Source organism: Malurus melanocephalus, unplaced genomic scaffold, assembly GCF_030028575.1.
Source record: "Malurus melanocephalus ecotype Western Australia unplaced genomic scaffold, MMel_1.1 scaffold_30, whole genome shotgun sequence".
Classification (NCBI taxonomy): Eukaryota; Metazoa; Chordata; class Aves; order Passeriformes; family Maluridae; genus Malurus; species Malurus melanocephalus.
Genome location: NW_026623262.1, coordinates 1,931,708 through 1,959,186, shown reverse-complemented (window position 1 = coordinate 1,959,186; position 27,479 = coordinate 1,931,708). Strand labels below are relative to the sequence as shown.

The following is a 27,479-nucleotide window of genomic DNA, read 5'->3' as shown; positions in this document are numbered from 1 at the left end:
ACAAATCTAATGCAAGAATGAGAATGTCTAATATCCAAATAGCCAATATGTAACATTTAAAATCAAGTCATAAAAAGTTCTTTATCATCTTTGTAAAGTACCACCTTGAGTTGTTCTTGAATATACTGCTTCAGCTACTTTGAATTCCTGAGAAATTATATATATCCCATTTGCATAGATATCATATTGCAATAATGAGTGTCAATACATCTAGAATAAKTTATGTACTCTTTATAATATAAATGAGTGTATACTAACAGGAATATGGCAAATGGAAAAGCATTTGGATTTTTCGTTTGTGGTCTAAAGTCCATACTTAACAAGCAGAGACTAGAGCACTACATGTGGGGCCRTATTTCTCCAAGGATACTACATGGTAATGTTACTGTATTCCAAATAAACTCCACGATTAAAAAGATGAAATGTTAATTGAAAATACTTTCCTCAAAACCTTATATACAAAAATCTATAAAGGGCAACTGACTCAGTTTGAGACAATGTTTTCAGAGAAAAAATGTAACAGGGTAAACGTTTCCTCTGAAGTGAAAAATTTGATATTTTTTTCCCATCAATATGAAATAGATGTTTGGGCAAAAGTGAAGAGAAAAAAAAAGTAGTTTATTAAAAAAACATGGTGCCCACAGGACACAGATAAAAAGTAACTGTTAGATATTTAAAAGTCCAGGAACGAACACYGCCTCCTTCCCCCACAGMCACTCRGCCATGTGGTGCGGAGAAAGATGGTGCGGCTCTTGTCCTAGGGAAAAAATAAAAAAGTCTACACGGCCGCTCGGGCAACAGTGAAAAAACCTGGTGGCAGTCCTCTCCTCACGGTGGATGAAACAGAGGGCTCAGTGTGCTTTTCTGTCACTGGCTTGGCTTCTCTGGAGTCCAGGATGAGACTGTGCAGTGCCCACCACTTTTCCCSGCCAGCGCCCAGCWGGTCGGCRYTTGCCTCCTGGTTCTCAGACCGCAGCCCTGCCTRTCTGCTCCAGAAAATCATGGGAGTCGCAGAAGGGATAGCAGTCCAGGGAAAGCCGTTTGCCCAAGCTAACAAACCCAAGCTAGCTAAGCAGCAACAATGTAACTYTCCTGCACATGAGCTCCAAAAGCCAAGGACTGCACAGCAGCCCTGGCTTTTAACTGCYCAYGCTGCCTTCCCGGCTGCCCCTGCCCCTTCTTYGGGGTCACATTAAAGGCACAGGCACCTTTTGGGCATACAAGCAGATGGAATATAGTGTTATAGAATATAGGAATAGARTGTTCTCATAAAATCAACCCAAGACAGCAACTCACAAGCAAATCTGTGTTTCCAGGTATTTCAGATTGTCTGATGACAAGRAATAACAGTATTGAAGAAGTATTGCAGGTACTTTGTTTCAGAAGCTCCCAATACTATACCATACTTCATTCYTCAATGGTGTACAGCAGGAATAATGCAGTGAGATGCAGCACTTTCATTAAGCTGATTTTTGGATTACTGCCTTCTCATTAGAAATGAAGTGTTGATCCGATGGGGCACCAGATGTGAAGATAAGGAAAGGAGAAAATAAATTAAACAAAGAACACAAAGAAAATATATATTCAGTATTCCTTTATCTGGCCTGACCTGAAAGTGTCCTTGCCTTTTTTTCACCCCAGGCTCCAAGCTGCTTGGCTCTGCATACTATTTCTGCACTATGATACAACCCATGCCAATGCCTAAGATTCACACTTCCTTTTATTTTGTTTTCTATTAAATAAAGCATGGAGAAAAGACACTTTTATAGCTTCACAGCATTTTTTCATGAACTGACATTGTGTATTACTCCTTTTGTGCTAACATGGTCTGCTTACTGTTTCTTTTATAATACTGAAAAGGTCAAAAGCTGGTACTTAACAAAAACATAATTTGCAAGGAGCTGGCAGCAGCTACATTCAAATGGTTCTTTAACTTACAACAGCCTGCTTCAGTTTCTCCAGAATCTTCAACAAGAGTCCTTTCAGTTGGATTCACTTGAGTTAAGTATCACGCCCCAGAATAAAGTGGGACTACAAAAATAATACGCAGGAATATACTTTAAATTTTGCTGTTTGTTTTCCATTACAAATGATTCATTGTCACCATGCATTCCACTTCCATGGTATCAAAGCCACAGCATCGTAAGAGCTGCTGCAGTGTACTTAATTCACTCAGCACACCTTCTGCYTAGACCTCCACACTGTTTAATGGCTCCATAGCTCCGTGCTGAACTGAACTTTCATTGTAAGGAAAGTGCTTCCCCTACATCTAGTACAGTTATCAAATATGCATATAAGAAATCTACTTAAATTATAGATTCTTCTTCCTACCAAGGGATATATCAATTTCATTTAATTACAGCAAGCAATATCTTTGGGTAGACATGCACCYGCAACATGAAGGTGCAAAGAACTTTAATTGTTAGATTTATATCAAATTTATACACTTATGCTATTTTTAAAGTTAAKTCACACTCTTGTACTTTGAAGGGCAAACCTGAAAATCAGATGTCTGCTCTAGCTCTGTTTAAATGGCACCAACAGCTCMGCAGCTGTGTATATCCAAAGCAAGGTCTGAGAGAGACCCAGCGCAGAACTCTGGCTGCACAGCACAGAAACTAACCGCCCGCAAAGAAATAGGGAGATTTATCAGGTCTAGCTGGAGTGTTCTAATTCCACACTATTTGGTCCTATTAGATCATTGAAAGTAGTCTCAGAAATGGGCTCAAGGAGGGACCRAAGGACCTGAAAGGTATATAGTGTCATATCCCGTCAGGCTGGCTGCACACACAATGGCAGCAGTCAGAGCCTTTTCAAAGTAGTGTTCAGTGCACTGAATTAACTATTTGGCTGCTGCTTGTATTTTCAAGGGGAATTCAGCTTGCTCTCTAATGTCAATTACCATATAAATGAGAAGTGCTTTAAGATAACACTGTAATAATTTGGTAACTGACACTGGAAAAAGGGTCCTGGCCGGTGGCTTGTCTGCTCTAAAGCGTTCCCCCTACTTTTAGTGCTCTGACACGTGCTTTGTTATGCCTGAGGAGTACAATGTGTTGAGGGGCTCTGACGTGTTGTTAATGTGTGTTGCATTTTAAATAGCTGGAAAAGGCAAAAGGTTGACAAAACGGTATCAGGACTAGTGACAYTGCCGCTCTGAGGGGAACCCCGCCCCAATTCCAAACTGGAGGTACCAATTCCAAACACTTGGTGTGTGCCGGCCCCGAATGTCCCGATGTCTCGTTTGGTGGCTCGTTTGGGTTCGCCCGTCCGGCAGGGTCAGCCGGCCMACACGGGGCTGTTCGCGGGGCTCTGCCGTCCCTCCGCGCTGCCCGCCGGGCTCCCTGCTCCAGCGCCGAACTCACCGGCCTCGCCCGGAGCAGGAGCTCTCCTCCACTCACCGACGACACCCGGAGCAGGGGCTGCCCGGTGGGTGGGAGCTTGGATCCGCGGCCTCGGCGGGAGCGCGGACCAAGTGCCCGGCACGGCCGCCGCTGCTGCCGGGAAAGCCACCGCCTCCGCGGGTCCCGCGGGCGCTGAGTGGCTGCGCGGCCGGGCCGGGGCGGAGCGCGGGGGCGGCCGCCGTCCCGGCGCAGCCCCGTCCCCAAACAGCGCTGAGAGAAGCGGCGGGCGGTGCCGGGCCAGCCGCACCTCGCCGGCCCCGCCGTGCGCCCCGGCCCCGCGCCATGGAGATGGAGATGGAGCCGGCCTCAGGCACGCAGGTGAGAGCGGTGCCCGCGGTCCCGATGCCCCCGGCCCCAGCGGCGCGGCCCKGCCCCAGCGGTGTGAGGGGCGGGCCGCTTGTCACGAGCCCGCGGAGCACGTGGCGCCGCCCCGCCCCGCGGAACGTGCTGAGTCACGGTAGGGGCGGGGCCGCGCAGAGCCCGCCCGCTGCCCGCGGGGGCCGGGCCGGGGTCAGTGAGGGCCGCCCGCAGCACCGCCCGCAGCACCGGCAGCGCGGGGAGGGCCGGGCAGGGCGAGGGCCCGGAGCCACCCCCGAGGGAGCGGCTGGGGAGGCGCCGGCGCCGGAGGGGCTGCCCGAGCCGGGCGCACCCTCGAGTCGCTGCCCCCGGCGGGCCCGAGCGCTCCCGCTCCGCACCCGGGTGAGTTACCGCCGCTTCCCGCTGCTGCAGCCCGGGCCCGCTCCTGGGCTGAGCACTGCCCCGCGCTCTCCCGGGCCGGCTCCGGGTTCCAGTTCGGGTCCGGATCAGCCTCGCATAGAAGGAGCCCGAGCCGGGGTGAGCGCTCCGGCACCTCCGCCCGCTGGRAACGCCCCGAGAGGGCTTTGGGCACAGAGCAGACGCAGCCGGGGTGGCCTCTGCCAGAGCGAATGTCCTGGAGGCTCAGGGGTGTTTGTGGTTTGTACTCGTGTGCTGTGGAGCCTCTGCTCTCGAACTCTGGGGAAGTTCAGTACTGTTGTGTTGTAGACTAGTTGCACAAGAGCTGTGTGAATAAGTGAAAACATAATTGAACTCCATTATAAGTTTTTGTAATTGTACTTTTCTTGGGCTTTTAAGTAGAAACGTATCCTTATAAACAAAATGTTAGATTTAAAGATATAATTCTTAAAAGTTGTTCTGGAGCTGTTTTGATTCTTTTCATACTGYAAAATGAAGACTCACGTGTTCTGATACTCTTCCAGTGTGTGTTGGGGCAATGTAAGCTATACAGTACAGTTTTTTTTAACGTTGTCCATTCTTTAGGATATACAAGTGGGTACTTCCTACACTTCCTACGGGTACTGTCACTTTAGCAGTATTGGTGTACGTTTTTCTGTTCCTTGGATACAGTTGCTTTTGAGTCTTGGACCACTTATAGCTCTGCTTGGCCCATCTGTTTCGCTGGCACTGGGTAGTACAGCCATGACCTCCACCTTGCCTTCTCGGTTTCTTGGAAAATACTGCAACAAAAATCAGTGTCTTGGCCTGTGCTAYGTAAGCACCCTGTGAATTTGGTTTTGCCTATATTATCAAGGCACTTTTGATCTCATTTGTGAGGTACTCTTGACAGACGAATTCCTGTGTAACTGCTTCTGTACCTTCTTCTCCAATCCATTGTGACTTCTCTTCCAGGAACCTTACTTTTGTTACTTATTTGCCTGCCTTTTTCAAACCCTTTCTACTAAGCCACCTGTTGCACTTTTCCTATCTGAGCTCAGCAGCTGCTAGACCTAGCCTGAAAAGGCACTGTGTTTTTTAGATAGCAACTTAACATCATCTTTGACATACAGTTCTGAATGAATTCATTAAATGGAAAAGTCACATACTYTGTACTGTAAAATGTTCACTCCAAGTGAGGGGGAATACAGTGTGCATTTAGCCCCTCCAGTTTTGCAAGCCAACAGATGGGAAGGATGGCATTTTTGCAAGTACTGTACAAGTTCTTAGTGTCTATGTGGCTTGTAGCAATTGTCACAGTAGTAAAGGTGAGTGCAGGATTGATCAAACTCCTTAAGCAGAATGTAAAATCTCCACTTTGTGCTATGTACTTCCGTGGGACTTAGCWCAGCTATTGCTTGCAATATTCTTGTGGATACTATTCCCTTGTACCTCTCTGCCTGGAATGGGATGCATCTCTGTATACAGAGGTGAAATGGAATGTTGCCTATCACACMAAGACCTCAAGCCATCCAAGAGAAAAGACTGCAATAGAACAAGTGTATTGGTGTTTCAAATCACACTTGTGAAGGCAGGACATAGTAGCTGTTCTCTTCAGTTAATTTGGAGTTACTGAAACGATTGCTTGTAGCCTTGTAGAAAAGCTAAATAAGCTCAGTTATTAAACTTGGAGCCTCACAACAAGAGGGGGGAAAGAATTCCATTTCCAGCACAAATAATGAAGCTCTGGGTTGCACTAGAATGGAAGTAAGAATAATTTCAACTACCGSCAAAACCAAGTAGACAAATAATTGCGTGGTGATGTAAGTGTACCTGTTAGGGTTTTTCTACCTAGAGAGCTGTCCTGAAGAGTCTCCAGCTCAAGTAGTGTGATCCATTGAGTCTAAAGGGCTTTAATGAAAAATTACATATACTTTTTTTCTTGATATACTGCATTAAATTGTCAAGTGAATAGGTTTACTTTTCATTTTCTAATAGCCTATCATTTCCACATGAGCGTAGATTCTGTGGGCAAGTCAAACAAGTACACCACTCAGGGCTGGCAACAAGTCTTTCCTTTTTGGGKTTTTTTTTKGKKKTTTTTTTTGTTTGTTTGTTTGTTTTTTTAGTTTCTTGATAAGGAGATTTAATAACCTTATTGAACAGGAATATCTGATCATGATTTCTGTAGATATATCTATTCCTGTATCTGTGTGGATAAAATTCAGAAATCCCATATTTCTGAATGTATTGTTATCTACTAAAATGGAGAACAAGTTTGGAGGAAGTAGAYGTGAGAGTATCAAAGCACTTCCTTAGGTAAAAATTAATTTATCTTGACACTCCCAGTAGTTCTATGGTCACCTTGATATTAAGCTGTATTGGTAGAGTTTTCTTTCCTTCAAAACTGACAAAATATCTTTCAGTTAAGCCAGTGTTAGATATAATGCAATGTAGTATGTTTGGCTGAAATGAATGTAGCTTAGCAGAAGCTGATTGTGTCAATCCATTCAGGAGAACAGCTAATTGGATATTATTTGTGTAGTAAATATCCATCATATGAATCCTGTTCTTTAGCTTGTCTTTAAAATGTGACAAGAATTTACAATTACATGGAAATTGGTGGAAGTGCAGGTTCATTGTCTCAGAAAACCTGGCTATTTCACTTGAAGAAATCCATTTTTAGCACTTAAAGTTGGGGAAGAGGTTGGTTTTGAAAGTTTATTGGGAAATGTTTGAAAGAGACCAAACTGGAACGATGAAGAACATTCACTGTAAGCAGAGGGCAGCTGGATTTTCTTGTGTTCTTTAAAGAACTTGAGATGTTTTTATAGGACTGTGTGGGCGGTTGGGAAGGTTTGCCTACACTTCCCATTAATGTTCATGGGCAAGAATAAATTTTGTGTTTCTATCTCTTTTATTCTTTTTCATTTTTAATTGAGAAGATAGAAATGGTATAATACTCATGCTGGATACAAATGCAGTAGGTTATGTATAACTCTGAAAGACAAGGAAATAGTTGAAAATTATTATTGTATCTGTTGTTGCACCTGAATACCCTTTTGATTTTTTTTTTTTTGCTTTCTTTACCTCTTTAATTTGCAAAGCGAAAAAAATACCTCTTTGATAGGTAGTRTTGGTTCCATGATCCTGACTGAAATGAATCTAGCAATATCACCTCGAACATAGTTATTTTGTTAAAAAAATCTCAGATACCCTTGTGGAATATTCTGGGCTATGTGAGGTGATGTTGAGGAACACTAGAAGTGGAAGGACCTAAGTGAAGTATTTGTTTTAAGTAAAATCAATTCATACTATTCCTTACTAGAGTTTTTCATAAATAGTTGTAAAAATTCGTTGTATTTGTTCTTTCAGTAGCACCAAGAAGACCCAAAACAGTGAAAGCYGTTGGAGTTTGTCATTGCCCCAGTTTTTGGAATGCAGTAGACTTCATAAGGAGAGTAAAAATAATCAATTTCAGGCTCAGAGAAGAGTGAACTTAGGGGAGGAAGAGGAAACATAGAAAGTCCAGGTGAAGATGYTAGTAAATGATGTCAAGTGTACTTGTACCTGTAACACTGGATATCTGATTCATTGTGAAGAAGAAATAGTTTGATTTTTGTATCTAGAACACTGCTTCTTCTGTTTTTTTTTTCCCCTTGGCAGTTATAAATACAAGCTTTAAAATGACCAAACCTTCTCTAAAATTAGGCCAATTTGTGTGTGTTGTATTTCCAGTGATTGTCTTGGCTGAGGTCAGTGCAGTACAAGTGCAGTTATTAACTTGTTAGCATGAATTAAATATTAATCCCCTGCTGCTTGAGTTGCAGCCAGCAAGAAGTGCTACAAAGTCTCCAGGTTAATCACCTGGTTAAAGTTTGCTTTGGCCTGTATCTCGTTCCAACCCTAAGTAACCTATTATTTTAATATAGCACATTCCTAGAGAACTTGAAAGGGTTTGAAGTCTGTTCAGTTTTCTGATCCAGTATATTATACCAAAGTTGAACTTCGTGCCACAGAATACAGCTTAGGTGAAGGGGAAAAATAGGACATGTTGGTCSGCTCAGTCCTTTTTCAGCAATAAACTGGTTTAATTGGTTATGAAAACACTTCATCTGCTACCTCTGCAAATCTTTCAGTCTAGACCAGTGAAAAGTCATGGAGGAGGAGTTGGAAGTCATGACTTTGGATCTGTGTTATCCAARGATGGCCGATATACAGTGAGTTACAATGCCGCTCAGGGTTGCTCAACTGTAATACTTTTATGGCATATTTGTTTTATTAAGGTAAACAATTARACCAGTGGTAAGAACTGAAGGCAGCAGTGCTATCTGTGGTAGATAAAACTGCTGAAAACCATGGAAGATAAGCGCTTATCTGGAACAGATGCCGGCAAATGCGTTTCAAGTAAAGATAGGCATTGTGTACTTTTAGCTTTCCTCCCCAGTAACTGCTTTCTGTATGGTAAAAGCAAAGCTAGTGACAGTCACATATTAATTGGCAGTAGCAAGAATTTAATTATCTTAGAGCCTTAAAGTTTTTTTTTTATTACAAATGGCAGTATTAGAACTCTGTGCAGCACAGTAGTGAAGCTGCTTTTCTATTTCTGTGATTTTTAGATACATACTTAATTTTTCTTTATCATTCTTTAAAATAAGGAAATAAAAAATTATATTCCCCAGCAAATTACCATGTTTTAATATTACTTTAATATTGGTGTTACTTTAGTTTTACCTTGACATCCATATGCCAACTGTCCATTTCAAATGGAGCAAAATCTTTCAGAACCATAGGTTTAAATTCAGTATTWATATGGCACCATGCATTTAAATTAAATGTAATTTGGGTAACCAAGCAGTCTGTAACAACATCTAGTGAGGATAAAAGTATTTAATTATTTGACTGCTTTGGAGAAAAGCRTTTGTCTTTATCCTATGAAGGATCTTCTGTTTTCTGTCTTTTGCCATTTTGAATTCTCGGTGAAATTTTCTCTATTTTCTTTAACTGACATGTTGATTTTTCAATGTTATATATCAATACATTGGCTTTGTATTTGCCTCCTAATTTACAAGTTAATCTTCACTTTAAAATAATTAGATATGTTGTTTGGGAGATCTTGGAAAGCTATTAAGAGAATACGAATGTTAATACTCAAAGTTAGCATTATTTTACTAGCAGAGTATAACTGCTGCTCAGTAGTATATTATTAAACCCYAGCACAGGTACTAGGTGGCAAAGCTTTTTGTAGTAGTATGAGTATAGCTTAGAAATAATACTTATATGGGTGCAATTTATGTAATACAGATACAGTTAAAGTTTTTTGTTATGTCAGTTCAGATTTCTGATTTTGGCCTGATTAGCTCCAGTTTTTGTACTGGGAAGAAACATTGTTTATTTAGTGAATAAATTTGGAAGGTACTGTAAATGACTATTAATGTTCTCTACAGATAAACTAAACCGTTTCCAGAGTTACGTCTTTGTTGTTGATGCTGTTGCAGTACTGAGGGACCACCCAACCTYGTACATGTCTTGCAGTTAGACTTTTAGCCTAAYTTCTAGAGTATTATTGTGAGAAATATTTTAAAAAGGAGAAGAGAAAGGAAAAGAAAGTTCCTTTAAGATTGGAGTTGCAGCAACAAGTTATGTTGCCATCTCTTTAAAACCTTTTAAGGAAGTATCTTCTGTATTGCTATGAAATATGAAGATACCAGCTTTTCCCTCCATGCCCCCACTTCTGTCTTGCAGTTTCAAAGTTTTATTGCTGTTTGCTGTATTGATTTTTACATGCTGTCTCTTGTAAGTRGAATAAAAATTCCACTCCTGGRGACGGCTTGCGAAACAAAGTTTGTRTACTTGAGAAATTGACTCAGAAGGAGCTTGGTCGATAGCGTGCCTAAGAGGAGGTTTGTTTTATGATTAAGGGTGTGTCTATTTGCTRTGTTTAAAAATTAATACCTACAAAATGTTAAAGCACTGTCTTTTCAACAGCTGAGTTACATGAAAAGTTGCTGTGACTTTGATTTGCTTCCTGCTCAGGTCATCACCACTCTTTATCTGTAAAGCGCTATTATGAAAAAAACCCTGGGGATTTTTGTTTGTTTGAACCCTTGTGGTAAAATCAGTACCTTCGTACTTAATGCTGTCATTAGAATGGAACAATTCCTGTGCTGCTTGGGCTCCCGATTGGGAGGTCTCCATTCAGAATTCCCAGGCAGCACGTGGTTGCTGCAGGTCTGGCACTGGGAATGCTGCCTGCTCCCATGTAGGATGGCCRGTTTTAATGTCTGCTCTGCAGCTGSCCGCCTGGGCGGGAGCACTTCATCATTTCTTCTTTCTGCCTTCAGCAACTGTTTGTTTGAGTTAATGTGCTGTTGGGTAAGAAGGCTGAATTTTGTTCTAAATCAGGGTATTTCCAGTCAGATTGCGTGCAGTTATGTGACCAGATGACGTGTTCCACAGTCAGCTGGGTAGCAGAACAATGGACAAGAGAGGATGGCAGGGATGAGTGGGTGGCTCTGGAGGTTGTGCAGCTCAGCCCAGATGTGTGAGATTTTCAGATGCTTCATGGCTGGATGGAGAACATGGAGACTGTAGCGACACAGGTCATCCAAGACGTGTCCGTGGGAGTATTCCACCCCAGCTTGTTACACTGATAATGCTTGCCTTCACTATCACAGCAGTCACTGATATGTCTGCAGAAATGCAGATAATACAGTCATGAAGTGTCCTTGGTATAAATGTACTGTAGAGCCTGATGTAATCTGCTTGACATTACTGTGAATTACTTGACATTAGATGCATGGATATGTTTTCTGTTTTATAATGCAGAATTATATTCACACTTGGCTTTTTTTTCTACTGTAGATGGGCCTTGAGCCTGTGTCAGCTGAGGAATTTCTGGAAGATTGTCCCACTGATATTGTAAAATAAATCAAACAAACCTGAGTGAACTTTTGAAACAARTAGTATTTAAGATACCTAAAGATGAAAATGGAAGTAAGTCAGAAACAAAAAYGGTGCTAGTAAAACAACATAATATGAAACTTATATTTGAATCTAAATCATGGTTTCTGACAGCTGGTCTTCCAAATTATTTAAATTTAAGTATTTGGCTATGGAAATGAGCATCATATTTATGTGCCTTATAGCTGTATAGGTTGTAACAGAATTACAGCATAGTGACTTCTGATACTGTGCTTTCTATTTTGGTTTTAGTATTTGAACTAGAATGTTATCAGGTTAATTCTTCAATTAGTATGAATTGTTGTGACTCAGCGAAATGTTCTAGTGCCATGGAATGTTTTCTGGCTTGATTTGTAATTCTTTATCATCTGCCACTGCAGGAATCTAGTCTGCACTGATCACTCTTGGGARTCCTTGCTCAGATGACAACTAGTATGTATATCTCTAGACATCTTTCATCTCTCAAAGTTTCTTTTTGTTGGCAAAGTGAAGAATGGAAGCCATTTCAATAATAAAACTGTTAATGGAGTTTTTCAAATTATTCTGAAACACTGACACTAAGGTCAGACCCAYAGAATTATTTTAAATTAAAAATGAAGCTTGGGATGAGAGTTTTYGATAAAATGGGCTATGAGTCTAGTGTATACTCCAAGGGGACAGACATGGAAGAAGCCCCAAGGAAAGTCGTGGGCGGTGGAGGCTCTTGGATGGAAGGATGCAGTTACTGATGATTGCATTTTGCAGTTTTGTTGCTCTTTTGAAGATATTGAACATTACTTTGGCAAGAGGTATAAAACCAATTGCYTTTTCTGGTTTATGCCTTGGAAATGAGTTAGATCCTTTTGCTTTCAGAATTTATAAATTGAAAAGTRAGGGCTGGAACACACCACACAGATAAAGCTTCAGTTTCCTAGCCAGTTATTGTTCACTTCCTCAATGGGTTTACCTTTTTTAAGCAAAAGTTGTCATTGTGGACAGAAGTGATAAATTGAAATATGTATGCCTGAATTGTTGGTCCTTATTGAGCTTTTTGGTTTAGTTGTTTAATTTTGTAGGACCTTCATGTGGAAGAGCTTCCTGAAGCCTTTGTGGGGGCTAATGACTTTTAGAGACTTGCTTTTGGAAGATAATTGTGTTGATTTCAGGTGCTTAAGAAAATGAGTAATATCTATGCTTGCTTCATTCTGGAAGCAAGGAGTATTCATGGAAGGATAACTCATATATCTTGGTGTGGCTAGAGAAAGGGGAAAAACTATACAAACTCCTTTCCTGCAAATTAAGTAGTTATTTCTATGATGCTTTGTGTAAATGTAAGGAGGGTGTTTTTGATCATTGGTGCACAGTTGAATGGTATTATTATTGACTGAAGTATGTCACTAATGAAGGTTGTTCATAGATTCAAATTAAGTTCCCTGTGTCATTTAACCATGAATTACTCTTTTGGAAAGAAATGCCACCACAGCTAAAATGTGGTAGGTATGCCAGTGGGTATRCCTTTGTCAAATCTGTTACGATTCTATACTGCCCAGTGGTGAGCAGTTGAATAGCAATTTATTTTTGGCTTTTTTTTCTGGGTTTGGTTTCTTTTCCCTTTGTGGATACTAAAGAAGTGTATTAGAGGTTGAACACTCGAAAAAACCCTGACCCTGCTTATTTAGTGAGAAGTGTGCACTGACACTGAATTCCTGGCACTATCTGTGTGGATTGTGTATGTGAAAAGGGCACGTTAATCACAGGACTGGCTCCCAAGGGGATTTRTTTACCACCTGTGCCCCACAGACTGCGGTGGGAACTGCATACCTACGTRCTCTGCCAGATGTGGGCAAAAATCAAAATTGTGGCTAATAGGTTATAACCCAAGAGTTATACAACCTAATAAACGTTATTTGCAGATTTTTAGGTTCTTTTCTCTGTTCCTATGCTCATTGTGCTTCCTGATTTGTTTCATTGGATGAAAGAATGTGCTATAATTTGACTGGATCATGTTTCCCAGATGACTGAGCCATTATTATAAACAAATCCTCTTGTGTATAAACTAGTGAGTGTCCTGTGGCAATGTCTGCAGAGTACGTGTTTGGCTGGGTACAGAGGAATAGCTTGAAGATAATTTAACAGGTAACTGTTTTTAAGTACAGTAGGTTCAATAGAGAAAACAGAGTGGGACACAAAGGCTTTTGTATTCCTTTAATTACTTGAAGGTTAAAAGATCAGCAGTATTTTTCTTCTATTATTTGTTTGCATATGGGGGGGGGGAATTATTGTTGTATAAATTACAAAATTCAATAAATATCCATTTTATTACGATGCAGTTTTAATTTGGCAGGAAAAAGAACCCCCAAACACAAATAAAGCAGTTAAAGCTGTATTTTATTTCAGGAAAAGCTGGTCTATCTGAGATGGCTGAATACCTTTCAAAATGGAGTTACATGGTACAGTAAACKGTGATTAGACAACAGCAAGAAAGTCAGCCACAACAGAATTGCTCACTTCACTTGTTGGGGCAGCACAGCAGAATTTTGTTGATGTATCAAGCATGCAAAAACAAATAGACAKACTAACCCACTCTTAGAAAACAATCCTGTATTTTTGCCAGCCTCCCAGTTTCATTATGTGGCTTGTGTAATAAATTGTAACTTGGATACATATTAACTTTTTGTGCTTACTGACTTAATCGTTTTGTAACGCTGCTGATGCAAGATAGAGTAAAGAAATAGCAAGTCAATAGCTCTGTTAAGCTGAAAGAGGGATTCAGAATTTGAGTGGAAGGGACTGCAGCACCACCAGCCAAATATACAGTGGAAAAGTGAAAATTGGATTAACACAATATAATTGASATTGAAAAAGGAAAACCTTTTAACTAAAACAGTGAAGCTTTGAAAACCTGTATGGCTCATTGCTTTAGATAGGGATGTTCTAGAAAGCACTCTGGGATCTCAAGGGTTTTGGGACTAAGTTCAAAGAAGCAGGGTGATGACCGTGGCCATTTTTGGCTTTTTCTGAGCAGCCAGGGTAGCACTTGTAAATATGCACACAATTCAGTTTACTCAAGAAAAAATCATTGTCATCAGCTCACCATGTTAGACCTGACTCTGTCTTTCCCTTTTGGCTAAGGCAGAAATAAGGGAATTTGGAGCGGATACAATGCATGACAGACCTGGTCCTCAGTACTAGAGGATATCTTTGGAAAAATTAGGTATTGGACAAGGAAAATAAGTACCAATGTCAGACTTCAGATTTTGCTTTCTGTAAGCCATGCAAATGAGACAGTGGGTTTGGGATTTCTTTTTAGTATGTTAAGGCAGGATCAGTCCAGACCCCATTCAGCCCCTGGAAACCAACACTCTATATTAAACTCTTACTATTTTAAACCTACCATCTAAAATATGTATTGATTAAACAATTTATACAAGCACAGCTGCTTCTGGAGTGTCTGAGATAGATCATGAAACAGTCCGCTGCAGAAAGATCTGCAGCACTGAGCACAAATCCCCTGATTTGTTGTACCATAAATAGTCACCTCAAGGCAGACCAAAGGTGGTGGGAAAAGGACATAGATACGTATTTCTGACTATTGGTAATGAGATTGATGAGCCAGAGAGGAGAGTGTTGCTCCTGCTGCTGTGCCCCGAGCTGGGAGTGCTGTGAGGTTCTTGCACATGCCCAGTGTTTTAAGGAGTGGCAGGGAGGTGGGGATTAATTGATTTTGCAGAAAAAGAGAAGACTTGCTAGAGTGAAGAAATGAACTGTTCTTTGTCCTTCCTTTTCCTCTTGCTTGCTGTCTTTTTGATGATGTTTTTCTTTACCTGCTTTGGTCTTGCTTTGCTGTTAGCATTAGGATTTTGCAGGTTCTGGAATTTAGGTAAAGTTAGTACATTAACAACCACRAACAGCCTTCAACAGCTATTTTTTATTGTTACATTTTTGCTCRTTTTATGTTCTTCAGGCTTAAAGAAACTTGTCTTTTCACTATACAGGGTATATTTGGAAATATTTGGAAAGCTTGCTTGCCATAGGATGTGTATAAGAAAACTATCATATTAAGAGCTGTACATAGTTTACAGACTTAGCCTTTGTTGWTACCATTCCTAGAAGATGATATTTCAGATGAAATACATGAATAATTAATCTCTCAGAGGAGTGGTTTCTGGAGTGAGGGTTGGGGGAGTGAGTGAGTGGTATCCASAGTTGTACTTCCAACCAGACAGACCCTCTCCTTGTCTTTGTCAGAGCAATGTCCAGACAAGGCTTGTGAAGCTTTCTTAAGAATGCTGGACAATCCAACCAAGGAATTTTTCAACTAATCTGACTTAAAAGAGTATATCCTGACAATKTGGCGTTTACTGAGAGAGCATGTTGGAATATGTGATATGTGTGTTAGGARAAAATAGAAATTTGCATACATACACTTAACATTTTAGGTACCGATCCTATCTCATCTGGCTCAGTTGTGGCAGAATTATGTCCCAATATGCATGGTCAGCATGGATAGCATTTAACAGGCCTACTTACATGGACAGGGAGTGAAAATTCTCTTGCAATATCACTAGAGCTTTGCAACCCTTTTTGAGTCCTTTCCYAGGTAAGTTATCCTGCCGGGGCCTTAAGAGTGTTTTGTGGCTCAGACATCCAAAGGCTTTAGGACTAAGAAGAGCAAATGGGCATCAAGAGAAGCAGGCTGGTGTAGTGTCAAAACACACTGGTGTAGTGTCACTATGCTCACAGGAGTGTTAGGTGGCACAGGTATGAAAGACAGAAAAAAGATAACCCCTTCCATCCATCCAAGCATCCTGTTACCTCCCAGATTTCTTAGAAGGTCTTGGCAAAGAATATGGGACAGCAGACAGCTCTGCAGGGCAGTTGGGGATGTGACCTTGTGCGTTCACAAATCACAGGTTGCTGTCATGTGGCTTTGACAGCTGTCTGTTCTGTCATGTTTCCAAACACAAAATTCAGACATCTGAAATTGCTGWCGTACCCCTCTGCCCTCCAGTGTAAATAACTTCTGTCATTCCCTTTTCCCCATTCTTCTCAATTGTTTTTAAAAGTTATGGTGTTGAGCTAACTTTATCTGCTTTCTCTGCCTTCTCTTAAGCATGAGGCTTATCTGTCCAGATTTTTTTTTTCCTGCAATTCTAAGCTGCAGTTAAGTAACTTACCTCGGAAAAGATTTAGAAAACCAAACAGTAGTTATGGAGATGCCAGAGATCATTTGAAAATATTAAATTATTTATAAATAATTCTTAAAAGCTACTTGACCAAAATCARTTCCTCAGAGGATAATGAGGGGAAGACATTCAGCTGTTGCTTCCACTGTGCTTTCCTGAAATGGTAAGATGCTTCCAGCTCCTCTTGTACTTCCCTTATTACTTTGGCATCCTTTTCATTCTYGCTTTGAAGTATCTCAGGTACTTAAGYCTGACTTCTGACACATTTTTTTGAATAAACCAAAAATGCAAGGTGCTTTTTTGTTCACTCCCTTCCCTGCTTTTTTTTTAATAAACCAAAAATGCAAGGTGCTTTTTTGTTCATTCCCTTCAATGTTTTCTGGAAAGCAGATAAAAATTGARGAATACTTTGCCCTGTCCCTTTSTGTGWGTAAGCTGTAGGAATGCTTTCCTGCTCCTTGTGGAATGCTGGTCTGAGCTCCCTGCTGATGCCACAGCCATTGATTCTGTTGCTCTTCTGTATTGACTTCTGCTGGCATGTGAAATCATCTGTTTAGGGGTTAGGTGCTAACAGATCATGGGAAAGGAAAACAAATCTGGTGAGACATTCTGCTTGTGTTATCTCAATTTATGGTGCAAAAGGCATGACTTAAGAAGCAAATGTACAAACGCCACAACTGTGGTCTGTATCCAGGGGATAGTTTACAATGGGTTGAAGGTGCTCAGATAGCAGAYTGATTCTCTGCTGACACTTGGGCTGCTGATGTTTCCATTCTAACAATGCTACCTGTAAGTGGCTTATATTCCAAATAACACCAAAGCCAGTCGGATAAACCAGACAGRGATGAAACAAAAGATTAGCATTTTGTTTAAAGCACGGAAGTCAGTCTATGAAAGTAACATGAAAACAGGGTCTCTTTCCTTTGTTTACCCTTCTGCAAATGTTTGCTTAGGAGCAATAAGAGTTAATTGTCAAGCTTTACAATGTAGTCAGAGATTTTCTCATAAAATGTGTAACAGACTCTGCCCAGATGGCAAATGCTGATATGTAAATCTAAAACATGAAAATTTCCATTGGGGGCCAGATGGTGGCTTAATGTGAATTGTTTAACATTTATGTTTATCTTATTAAAAGTGCCTTTATATGTCCAAACTAAGCTCTCAGTGTGGTTGGAAGAGCATATCACTAAATGAACAGAAGAACCAAACCATCGGTACAAGGCACCTCCTGCTTATGTTGGTCATGGGAAAGCAAAGCATATAGTTTGTTGAGAGAAGTTGTTTCTCTGTCTATAAAATGATAAAGAAAATATTAAAACCAAAATCAAAACACTGTCTGCTTGGGACAAATATTAAACCCTTACGATTTTCTCCAAAGTTCAAAACGGTGGACARCAGTGCTACTTTCCGGGATTCCATGTGGGTATTTCCCGTTGGCCTAGGTGYTGGTGTGCAGCAGGAAGGAGCTGAGCTGCAGGGGAGGGGGAAGCACCACTCTGCAATCCCTCCTGGGCACAGGCCTGGCTCTTCTCTTCCTGAGTGGCCTCCTGGCYCTGCCAAACCCGTCGTTTCCTCTGATGCAATTCAAGAAGTTGCACAACAGAGGAAAGAACAAGCGGGTGCTTGTGAGGCTGTCACATGAGGCTGGTGCCTTTGCAGTAAATGTGTCTGATATTCAGGGAAGTGGTCAGCGTGGCTCTGAAGGGCAGCAGCCAGCTCTGGGTCAGATGAATCTTTCACAGGATTCTCGGGGCACGTGTTCCACTTTAGATGCCAATCTGTGCTCGCCTGTCCCACTAAATGAGTCTTTCTGAGCCCAGCACATCATACTGAGGCATCTAAAAACCAGCAGGTTGTTCTTGTGCAGGAAAGGAGAACACCTTTTAATAGCTTCAGTTTAAATACTCCAGGTGTCAAGTGCACAGTTACTTTTGGGAAAATTTCATAGTAGAATGGGAAAATTGCTTCAGTGATAAACCTAGAGTTTCTGCCTGTGTGGGTACCTCTGTGAGTGTGTTCCACAAGRCAGGGAAATAATTTAAAGAGGAAGACTGTGGGGAGGCTGAAAGAACAAAATTGCAAAATGTTTGCTTTAGACTGCAAGGGTTTTTTTTAAGAGTTCTTTGGCATTACCTCGTGCTTGTGGTTGTGATTCATTCCTTAGTGAATCACTGGTCAATGTTGACTCCATTAACTTTGACCTGAGGCTTTGGACTAATGACCAGAATTTTTTTTTTTTCTTGAAAAGGGCAGTATTACTAATAGCATTGACTGAAATTATAGATCAGTGTTAAGTGGCRGGTTAATATTTACATCAGGGTGCTGTTAGATACTACATATCAGCATTTTGATCAGAAGAACACCTCCATATAGCCCATTTATGTTAAGAATAATTAGTTGAATTGTTATTCAAAGTTAAGACTAGTATTGCTGTATTTATGTACAGCTTTTCAAACTGAAAATAGGAGGGCTCTTTTCCAGTTCTATGGTGATGACAGAAATAAAACAACCCATCCTTTTGGTTTTAAGTCACTAACACAACACTTAATAAAACAAAAACTATGCTCCTATCAAGCACTGCCCCCCAGGGAAGAAGATGACACTGGCAAAGCTCAGCTCTTTGCCAGAGATGAGACACTGACCTAAATATGGTCCCTTGAAAAATGGTGACAGGAGCCAATCAGTGCTGTCATATTTGTCAGATGGCAGCTCAAGATCCTGACAATCTTGGTAAGCGTGCAAGCATATTCATTCAAAAAAGAATCCTGGTTGCTGAACTGACTGCTGCACACACAAGAGGCAGCAGTGYACAGCCACAGCATTTTCTTAGGTCAGCTGATGTGTTTGGAGACATCTCTTCCCATGAATGAGGCAGCACTCAAAGCTACTTCGATAATGAATATTGTCATTAAAATGACTGAAAGATGCGATAGCTGTGTTTTATGATTTTGTGTTAAGGCTAGAAGGATTTTCTTAAGGAAAATATGTTTTGCCTTCTGTAGCTCTTTATTTTGTTCACTTTTGTTTTTCATAACTTAACCTGAAACTGAGCACCAGTTCTGATATTCKTGTGCTGCAATCTGTTGCAACTCATGGAGGAAAACAGCTCTGGTAATTCACAGCTTTGTGCATTATCTGCACATACACACAAAAAAATCTTTTGAGTCACATTTTTAATGGTGCTTTGTAATGGTGAATAATTCAGAAATGAGCCCTAAAATCCAGATCCTGCAGTTTTATCCAGAACATATTGCAAATGCTCAGCAACTGGAAAACACTTTTGGATCTGCTGCAGAAGGAGACACTGAGCAGCTGGTAAACTACTGGCCCTTAATGAAGCTATACCACATTGCAATATCTGCAATTACTGTAGAACTTAATTAGTTCGTTTTACCCTGCCAATCTGGAAAGACCAAACATTGTCTTGGGCAGCCACTGTAATAATTTCAGCTTATTTTTCTTCTAATTGCTGACCATTAAAGCTGGGTTTGGTCTCTCCCAGCAAGGTATTTTAAATATGTTTTAGATTTGGAAGTGCTTGCATTGTATTACACAAAGATATTTTACGTAACTACCAAATTTTAGTCAAAATACATTTTTATAGTTATTAGTAGAAGTTGTTCATGCCATGTGAAATTGGTTTGTTCAGATGTGGACTTGGCCTAAAGCTTTTTGCCACAACTGTTGTACAGACATGATCATTTTGAATGGCAGCCTGAGTTGGCATTCAGATTACTTTGCTTCTCTGTTTGAAAATAACTTTTAGAGAGAAGGAAATGTTTTAATTTGATATGATGACAAAAAAATAATCTCTTGGGTTTAGAGCTGCTGAGTGAATCAGGAAGGGTCTGTTTAAATGAAATGCGGTGTTTGGTGTATTACTTGCAGTGTGTTAATCTGATGAGGATGCCCAAAACTGAACATTATTTTCGTATGCTACCCAAGCGATAATTTTAAGCATAGTGAAACATTATGGGAAATCAAAAACTTCCAGGCACCAGCTAAATGGCTGGCATTTACCCATSTGAGAAATCTGGCTACCAAATATTAAAAATCTGTATCAGCTGGCATAAAAATTTGTAAGTTTTGAGTGTTAGATTTTCTTCATAGGAGAAAATACTCTAGACTTCAGCCCTAAAAATACTATTTGAACAGTGAAAAAGCAAAACAAAAGAATCTCCCCAATAAAAAAACCCTGGTGCAATAAATTAAAAGTAATTGCAAAGCAAATAGTAKAAAGCAATTGATTTTCCCTTAATAGCAGAATTTCATTTGTCTTCTTAAACACTACAGGTGCAAGGGGTAGCTGATGTCCAAGATATCTAGGTCTGATAACAATGGACTCTGTGATGAGCCAGGGGCCATCTGATTAACAGTATTTGAGACAATGTGACCACTGTTTACACTGCTCCAAACCACATTTAGAACATCAACATGGACTGAGCTTTAAATTACAATTTTTTAGTAATAGTCTTTAGTGCTAGTGATGTTGTGTCACTTGGTGTCTTTGAAATCAGATTCTCTTTCAGAACTCCGAAGCTCTGTTCTGCTAATGTTTTGAGATTATTACCAGGATAGAAGATTAATATTTCAAAATACATTTTACAGTATGGCTATTATAGTTACTTCAGAAAGCCTTAATCAGGTTTTTAGTCAGCTTTTGCAGTTTTACAAGAGCACGTGAATAAAGGTTTATGTGATCAAACTTTTCAATTTCTCTCTTTCCTCCTAAAAATTACTTTCTCTCTGACAAATTCATTCTGTATCTTCATGTTCCTATAAGATACAGAATAAGAGATAAGTCAAAAAAGAAGAATACATCTATCCTCTGGCTAATTCCTGTATTACCTTACCAATTGTAATAAATTCTTGGTTTCTGTAGGCCTGTGTATAGGCCACAGAAACCAAACCACCAGTTCACACACTTTCAGAAAGTTCATATAGAGCCATATTTTATTTTGGTAATTTTGCTGAATGAAAAGAATAAGCCTCAGTTACGTGAGTCCACCCATTTGACACAGAGAATAAAATTTTGCTATTGTTCTAAAACAGTTCTGCTGGGGAGGAACTTGCTTTAAAAAAGCATTTCTGTTGCAGGACATGAACTTGATCGACATCCTTTGGAGGCAAGATATAGACCTTGGGGCARGACGTGAAGTTTTTGATTCTAGTCAGCGACGGAAGGAGTATGAACTCGAGAAACAGAAGAAACTTGAAAAGGAAAGACAAGAGCAGCTCCAAAAAGAGCAGGAGAAAGCCTTGCTGGCTCAGCTGGAGTTAGACGAAGAGACAGGCGAATTTATTCCTGTGCAGCCAGCTCAGWGCATTCAGTCAGAAAATACTGAGCCACCCGTTGTTTTCTCACAGGTAAACTCCAGTGTTTGTGAGTGTGTGTAACCCTTTTTCCATTCACAGGAAGGCATTATGCTAGTGGCTGCCTAAAATGAATTTGCATGTGTTGCTGTAATGGAAGRTCTTCAGTTACTCAAAGATGCACTAACCTTTTTTCATAACTTTCCTATTTAGACCACAGAGCCTTCAAAACCAGAAGCAGAGGCCTTGTCCTTTGATGACTGCATGCATCTCTTGGCAGAAACATTCCCATTTATAGATGAGCATGAGGTAAAAATGCATGATGCAGTGGTTTTATGGGTGGTCTTCCATGGGGTCAGCCTCATGTCTTCTCTAAGATTTGTYTTCAGCATAAGACTAATTAGGGATGTGAGTTTTCTCCTCAGCTGGCTGCAGCTAGAATAAAGCACTGAGTAGGCTTGAGTTAGGGCTGTGTGTGGTGGGGGTGGCGTGGTTGGTGCTTGTGTCCCTTCCCCTTCCCGGGTGCCACAGCCAGAGCTCCTTGTGAAGGCCAGCACGAGCTGTGAGCCTGGCACCATGAGCTCTATACCCTTCACCAGCCATGTTCTAGATGTATTTCCCTATTTCTTTAATATGAAAATGCTTTCSACGGGAATATTTTTATATTATTCCATTGTTTATGAAAAAAAAACCCTTTCCTTAGGAAGTACCTGTTTCGGCTTGTTCTGTGGAAATGGTAGTACTCCAAAAACCAGATTTTTGCTTWGGACAATGAAAGTCTGTTTCTTTGAGTGGGTTTTTTAGTTATCATTGTTTTGTTCAGCTTTTTAATTTTTTGTTTTCAGGCTTCTTCAGCTTCATTTCAGTCACTGGTTCCTGCTCAGGTCAATAGCAACCCAGCCTTTGCTTCCTCTGATCAAACTCAGCCACCTGAATCCTCTGATCTAGTACCACCCACTGATGCAGAGAATATGCAGAACATAGAGCAAGTTTGGGAAGAATTATTGTCCCTTTCAGAGTTACAGGTTAGTATGATAAGCACCTGAAAAACAATGCATGATATTTTTGGAGGACTATGATATTTTGGAGAAGGCAGTACAATAGCATCTGAACAAATGGTTATTATGACTTGCCTTCTACACCTGTAAGGTGCTCATAACTCAATATAAGCTTGAATTTTTTCAAAAAGAGTATTTTGAAAAACGTGTAGAAAGAAGGAAATGTGTTRTTTATGGATTAGCCTTGATGAAACACTTCTCAGTCAGAACTTCCTCATGTTTAGCAAGTCACTGTTTGCCTCTGTGTGCAACTTCTTACAGCGTTAAAATTCAGCTGCTTAAGAATGGACACTTCTGAGTCATGGATCTACAACAGGAATTGTTTTCACAAGTGTTACTGTAAATGTTCGGGGTTTTTTGACAGTGTCTGATTGTGGTTACTTTTGCATTCAACTTTTATCTAAGAAAAAGGTTTTCTTTAAGCTGATAATAGAATGTATATTTAGAAATACAAAAGAGGTATATTTATGTAAATGCTGTTTATATACATATACGGTAAGAACAACTTAGGTAATGTACATGAACTGGATATTTCAAAGAAACAAAAAAATAACTTTGCTAATACTGAGGATATGTAGGGATTTTTATCCTGTCCTTATAATTCTATTGATATTTTCATTATATTTGACTATAAAACTGAATACATTTATTTTCAAATACATTACTGTGGAAGGTCATCATACTCTCCAGCTTGATGCTACTCTACTTTACACTATTAATACAAGACATGATTGCTTATGAGTGCCCATAAATCTGAATCATATTGCAAAAAAATAAAGTAAAATTTGCAGGAATTGAGTTTTTCCTGCTACTCTACCTTTTCCCTTCATCTTTTTATGTTTTTCAATTTTTTTCTAGTTTTTGAACCTGATTACCGTGTTTGGCTTAGAGGGCCCACATAAGTAACGAGGGCAACTGACTGTGAAGAGGCAGCAGTGATGGTGAAAATACATTAAGAACCCAAAACAAAATAATCTATTGCAGTAATTCTGAATAGTAATTGAATAATTTTCTGGAAGAAAATAGATAATTAAATTGAGGGCACTGCCTTTTACAAATTATGTTCAGAGAAATGGAAAAACAGCTCCTACGTTCAAAATCTTAGCTTAAGCCTTGAACAACCTCTGGTTAAGTAATCAGTGTATGGACTCTTCTTAAGAGAAATAGAATCATTTGGGTAATTGCCTGATTCCTGGGGGACAGCAGGCCTGCTTATTTCAGCTTCAGTCATTGGAAAGGACATTGTTCTTGTAGCCAGTGAAAGTCTGATGCTCACACTGGTGCTAGCCTGCCYAATTAAAAGTGTGTTTGCCCAGCTCCATGTTACTGCTCTTTTTACATCACCAAGAATTACCTTGCTGCCCTGAACAGCTGCATCATTCAGTAAATCCTAGAAGAATCTTGGTTTTGAGGAACTATGATGTGATTAATAGTGCTAGAAGTAATCTTTTGGTAGTAATGCTCATTAGGTTTCACTKAGGAATTTTATATTTCTGTACTCATGCCATTGAGTGAGCAGTTCAGACCTGGCAGCTCCAGGATCCCCACTAGCAGTTACCAGAACAGGAGGGCTCCATGCAGTTTCCATGACACACTGGAATGGGTGTCTTCAGCTCTTGCTCTGAGCTGGAGAGGCTCTGCTCTCTTAGTCTAAACAGCTTTGTCCAGAACAAGTTGTGTTGTCCTCTTGCTTTGAAATCTGTCATCTTCCTTGACTGCCTCTCCACAGTACAAGTGTGCTGTAGTCATTACACTACAGCAGTGCTATAATACCCTTTTTATGTCCATGTTGAGAGCTATTTAATGCTTGTGGGTTATAGAAAGAGGTTTTATCGATTGGAGATGTGTTGCTCAACTTCTCCCTTGTATTTCCTATTTAGTGCCTGAACATCGAAAGTGATAACCTGGCTGAGGTGAGCACAGTCACGAGCCCTGAAACCAAGCCAGCAGAGATGCACAGCAGCTACAATTACTGCAGCTCATTACCCATGATGAAAAAAGGAGTTAGCTGCAGTCCAGATTTCCTGGATGGTATGGAGGGCCCCTTTTCAGGCATTTTGCCACCAGAAGACACCAGTCAGCTGAGTGTGAACTCTTTAAATGACACATCCCCTTCAAACTCAGATTTCTGTGAGGATTTCTACAGCACCTTTATTGATACAAAGGCCAACGGTGATGCAGCAGCAACGAACACTATCAGTCAATCCCTGGCGGAGATTCTAAGTGAACCTATTGATCTCTCAGACTTCGCGCTGTGTAAAGCTTTTAATGGCAGCCACTCAGGGACCAGAGCAGAATGTAACGATTCTGACTCTGGTATTTCACTGAATGCAAGCTCTAGCGTGGCATCACCAGAACACTCTGTAGAATCTTCTGCCTGTGCAGATAAGACTTTGGCTTGCAGCGATTCTGAAATGGAAGACACGGATAGTGCTCCTGGAAGTGTGCTGCACAGCAATGCTACTGCGTACTCTTTGCACCTGCAGGATCCAGSGTTTTCTTCCGTAGGGCCAAACGCTCAAACACCAAGTTTGCCATGTACAGCCACACCAAAGCAAGAACCCCCTCCTGSTCCCGGCCAACCCAAAGCTCCGTTCACAAAAGATAAACCTCCCAGCCGCCTTGAGGCTCAWCTCACGAGAGATGAGCAAAGAGCAAAAGCTCTGCAGATCCCTTTTCCTGTTGAAAAAATCATCAATCTCCCTGTTGAGGACTTCCATGAAATGATGTCTAAAGAGCAGTTCAATGAAGCCCAGCTTACACTTATTCGAGAYATACGCAGGAGAGGTAAGAACAAAGTGGCTGCTCAAAATTGCCGTAAGAGAAAACTGGAAAATATAGTAGAACTGGAGCAAGATTTGAGTAACCTAAAAGATGAGAAAGAGAAATTGCTTAAGGAAAAAGGAGAGCATGACAGGAGCCTTCATCAAATGAGGAAGCAACTCGCCACCTTGTATCTCGAGGTCTTCAGCATGCTACGTGATGAAGATGGAAAGCCTTACTCTCCTAGTGAATATTCACTGCAACAAACTAGAGATGGCAATGTCTTTCTTGTTCCTAAGAGCAGGAAGTCAGGGACTAAACTTTAAAGGGCAGCACAGCTGGCTACTGTTCTCTGAGTTAYTATTTTTGTATCATTATCATGATAGTTTTTACTGTGAGGTGAAATGCAGAATTAAGTAATATTTGTCAAGTAAGTCTATGCAATGATAATTTTAAAGTTGTTAATTAGCTTATGGAAGATGCAAGTTGAAAATTAATCATGCAATGCAGATGGGCATATACAAAATTTTTAATCTGACTTTTGTAACAGACATTTCCTTCCTATAGCTCCACTYTGACTAGTTTCCATATATGTGTAAATATTTAAATATGCCATATTTATATACTGTTCCTATCTATTGTTATATTCACAGATTTATTTGATATATATATAAAAATATGATTTTAGCYTTCTAAATATAATTTCTTGCAAGACAACCAGGATGGCTTCTGATATTTTTTTTTTATAAATATGCAATGGTGTCTCCCATTTTTCTTACACATTTACACTTGCTTTATATTTAATATATTAATTTAGTATAAAAGTTGACAGTGTTTGATTTTGCTTWATCAGCTCATTAAACTTTTTTAACTCCATACACATTTCTTTGTCTAAAGAAGAGAAATCCTTGCTAGTTTWCTAAGGCTGAGTCTTGATGTAACAGATGTGCATGATAATCAATCACACATCAGTGTCAGCATTACTAATGCTTCATTCAGCTTCATTTCATAACCTTTGGAAAGATCATGTAACACAAAGTTTCAAGTCTGTGCTAAGCTTACATTCTTGTTTTCCTCCTTGAACACTGTAAATTCATGAGATCTTTTCTTCAAAGGCATTTAAAATCTGTTAAGGCATTGTCAGCATTATGCCTTTTTTCAGCTAAAATTTCTCAATGTTTTCAAGCAGTTCTCCTAGAAATACGKTACTGTGCCTCTGACTTCAATCAATGAGCGTCACTTGTCCCTGCGGGTACTGTGGTGCTGGTGGGTAACAGCATCCTAGCAGCCAGCCACTTGCACTGTTGGGAATCTGCTCAGTGAATTGAAAAGTTTCATGGAGTTTTTAAATTATAATTTGTAAAAGAATAAAAAATGGGCAAATAAATAGCATTACTTTGTTTACTGCTCAGAGGAACTCATCACACTTCATTGTTTTGGATTTTTTCAATACAGAAAATGTATAATTTACAAGACATGTTGATCTGAATATTAAAAACTGTATCATCTTCCCTATGAAACTTCTAAAAGGCATGCTTGATCTGAAGTGATTTTTTTTTTCTTGTCACTGATGATCTGTATAATTTTAGGAAATAATTTATTCATATATTATGCATAATGCCATTTAAGTATTAAAAAAAGTTGTTTTGAAACACCTTCTGATATGTATTTTAAAAAGAAGGAAATGGAGGTGCTGAGAAAGGGTAGAATAGAACCCACAAAGATGGTTTAGTAATACAGTAGGAGAAAGGGTTTAAAGTGGGATTTCAGATTAGGAATCCAGCCTTCCATTCACTCATTATTCACAAAGTTAGAGTAATGTTAAGTAAAGTGGCACAGTTGCTGGTGAATTCAGTCTTGATATTTTTATTATCACACCTTTTAACTGGAGTTGCATATCCATCAGGAAGCATCTCAGCTGGCCATGAAAGCTGAAGAACAATTTTATATTCTCCCAATTCCCCAAAAATAATCCAGTGCAATTAGGAAGCAGAGAAAGCCACAGTTCTGGTATGTATTGTATCAAAGGATTCTGTGGAAGGGCTCCCTTTTGCAGCTGTTCTGTGCTGTTTGCTGCTTTCATACAACAATCCCGTGACTGCAAACCTTCTCACCTGAAT

At 40.1% G+C, this 27,479-nt stretch overlaps 1 protein-coding gene across 4 annotated transcripts; it reads left to right on the top strand.

Moving 5' to 3' along the window:
- Window positions 1–3,619: 3,619 nt before the first annotated feature.
- Window positions 3,620–26,907, top strand: NFE2L2 (NFE2 like bZIP transcription factor 2). Of its 4 annotated transcripts, none has more exons than XM_057363712.1 (5): window positions 3,620–3,722; window positions 21,323–21,592; window positions 21,752–21,847; window positions 22,384–22,563; window positions 24,477–26,907. In XM_057363712.1, exons 1-5 carry the CDS (start codon window positions 3,687–3,689, stop codon window positions 25,683–25,685), a joined length of 1,791 nt encoding a protein of 596 aa, XP_057219695.1. In that variant the 5' UTR covers window positions 3,620–3,686; the 3' UTR covers window positions 25,686–26,907. The 4 variants fall into 4 exon arrangements, with proteins under 4 accessions (XP_057219695.1, XP_057219696.1, XP_057219697.1 ...); XM_057363713.1 differs by lacking the exon at window positions 3,620–3,722 and adding an exon at window positions 3,921–4,103; XM_057363714.1 differs by lacking the exon at window positions 3,620–3,722 and adding an exon at window positions 4,146–4,238.
- Window positions 26,908–27,479: the final 572 nt, after the last annotated feature.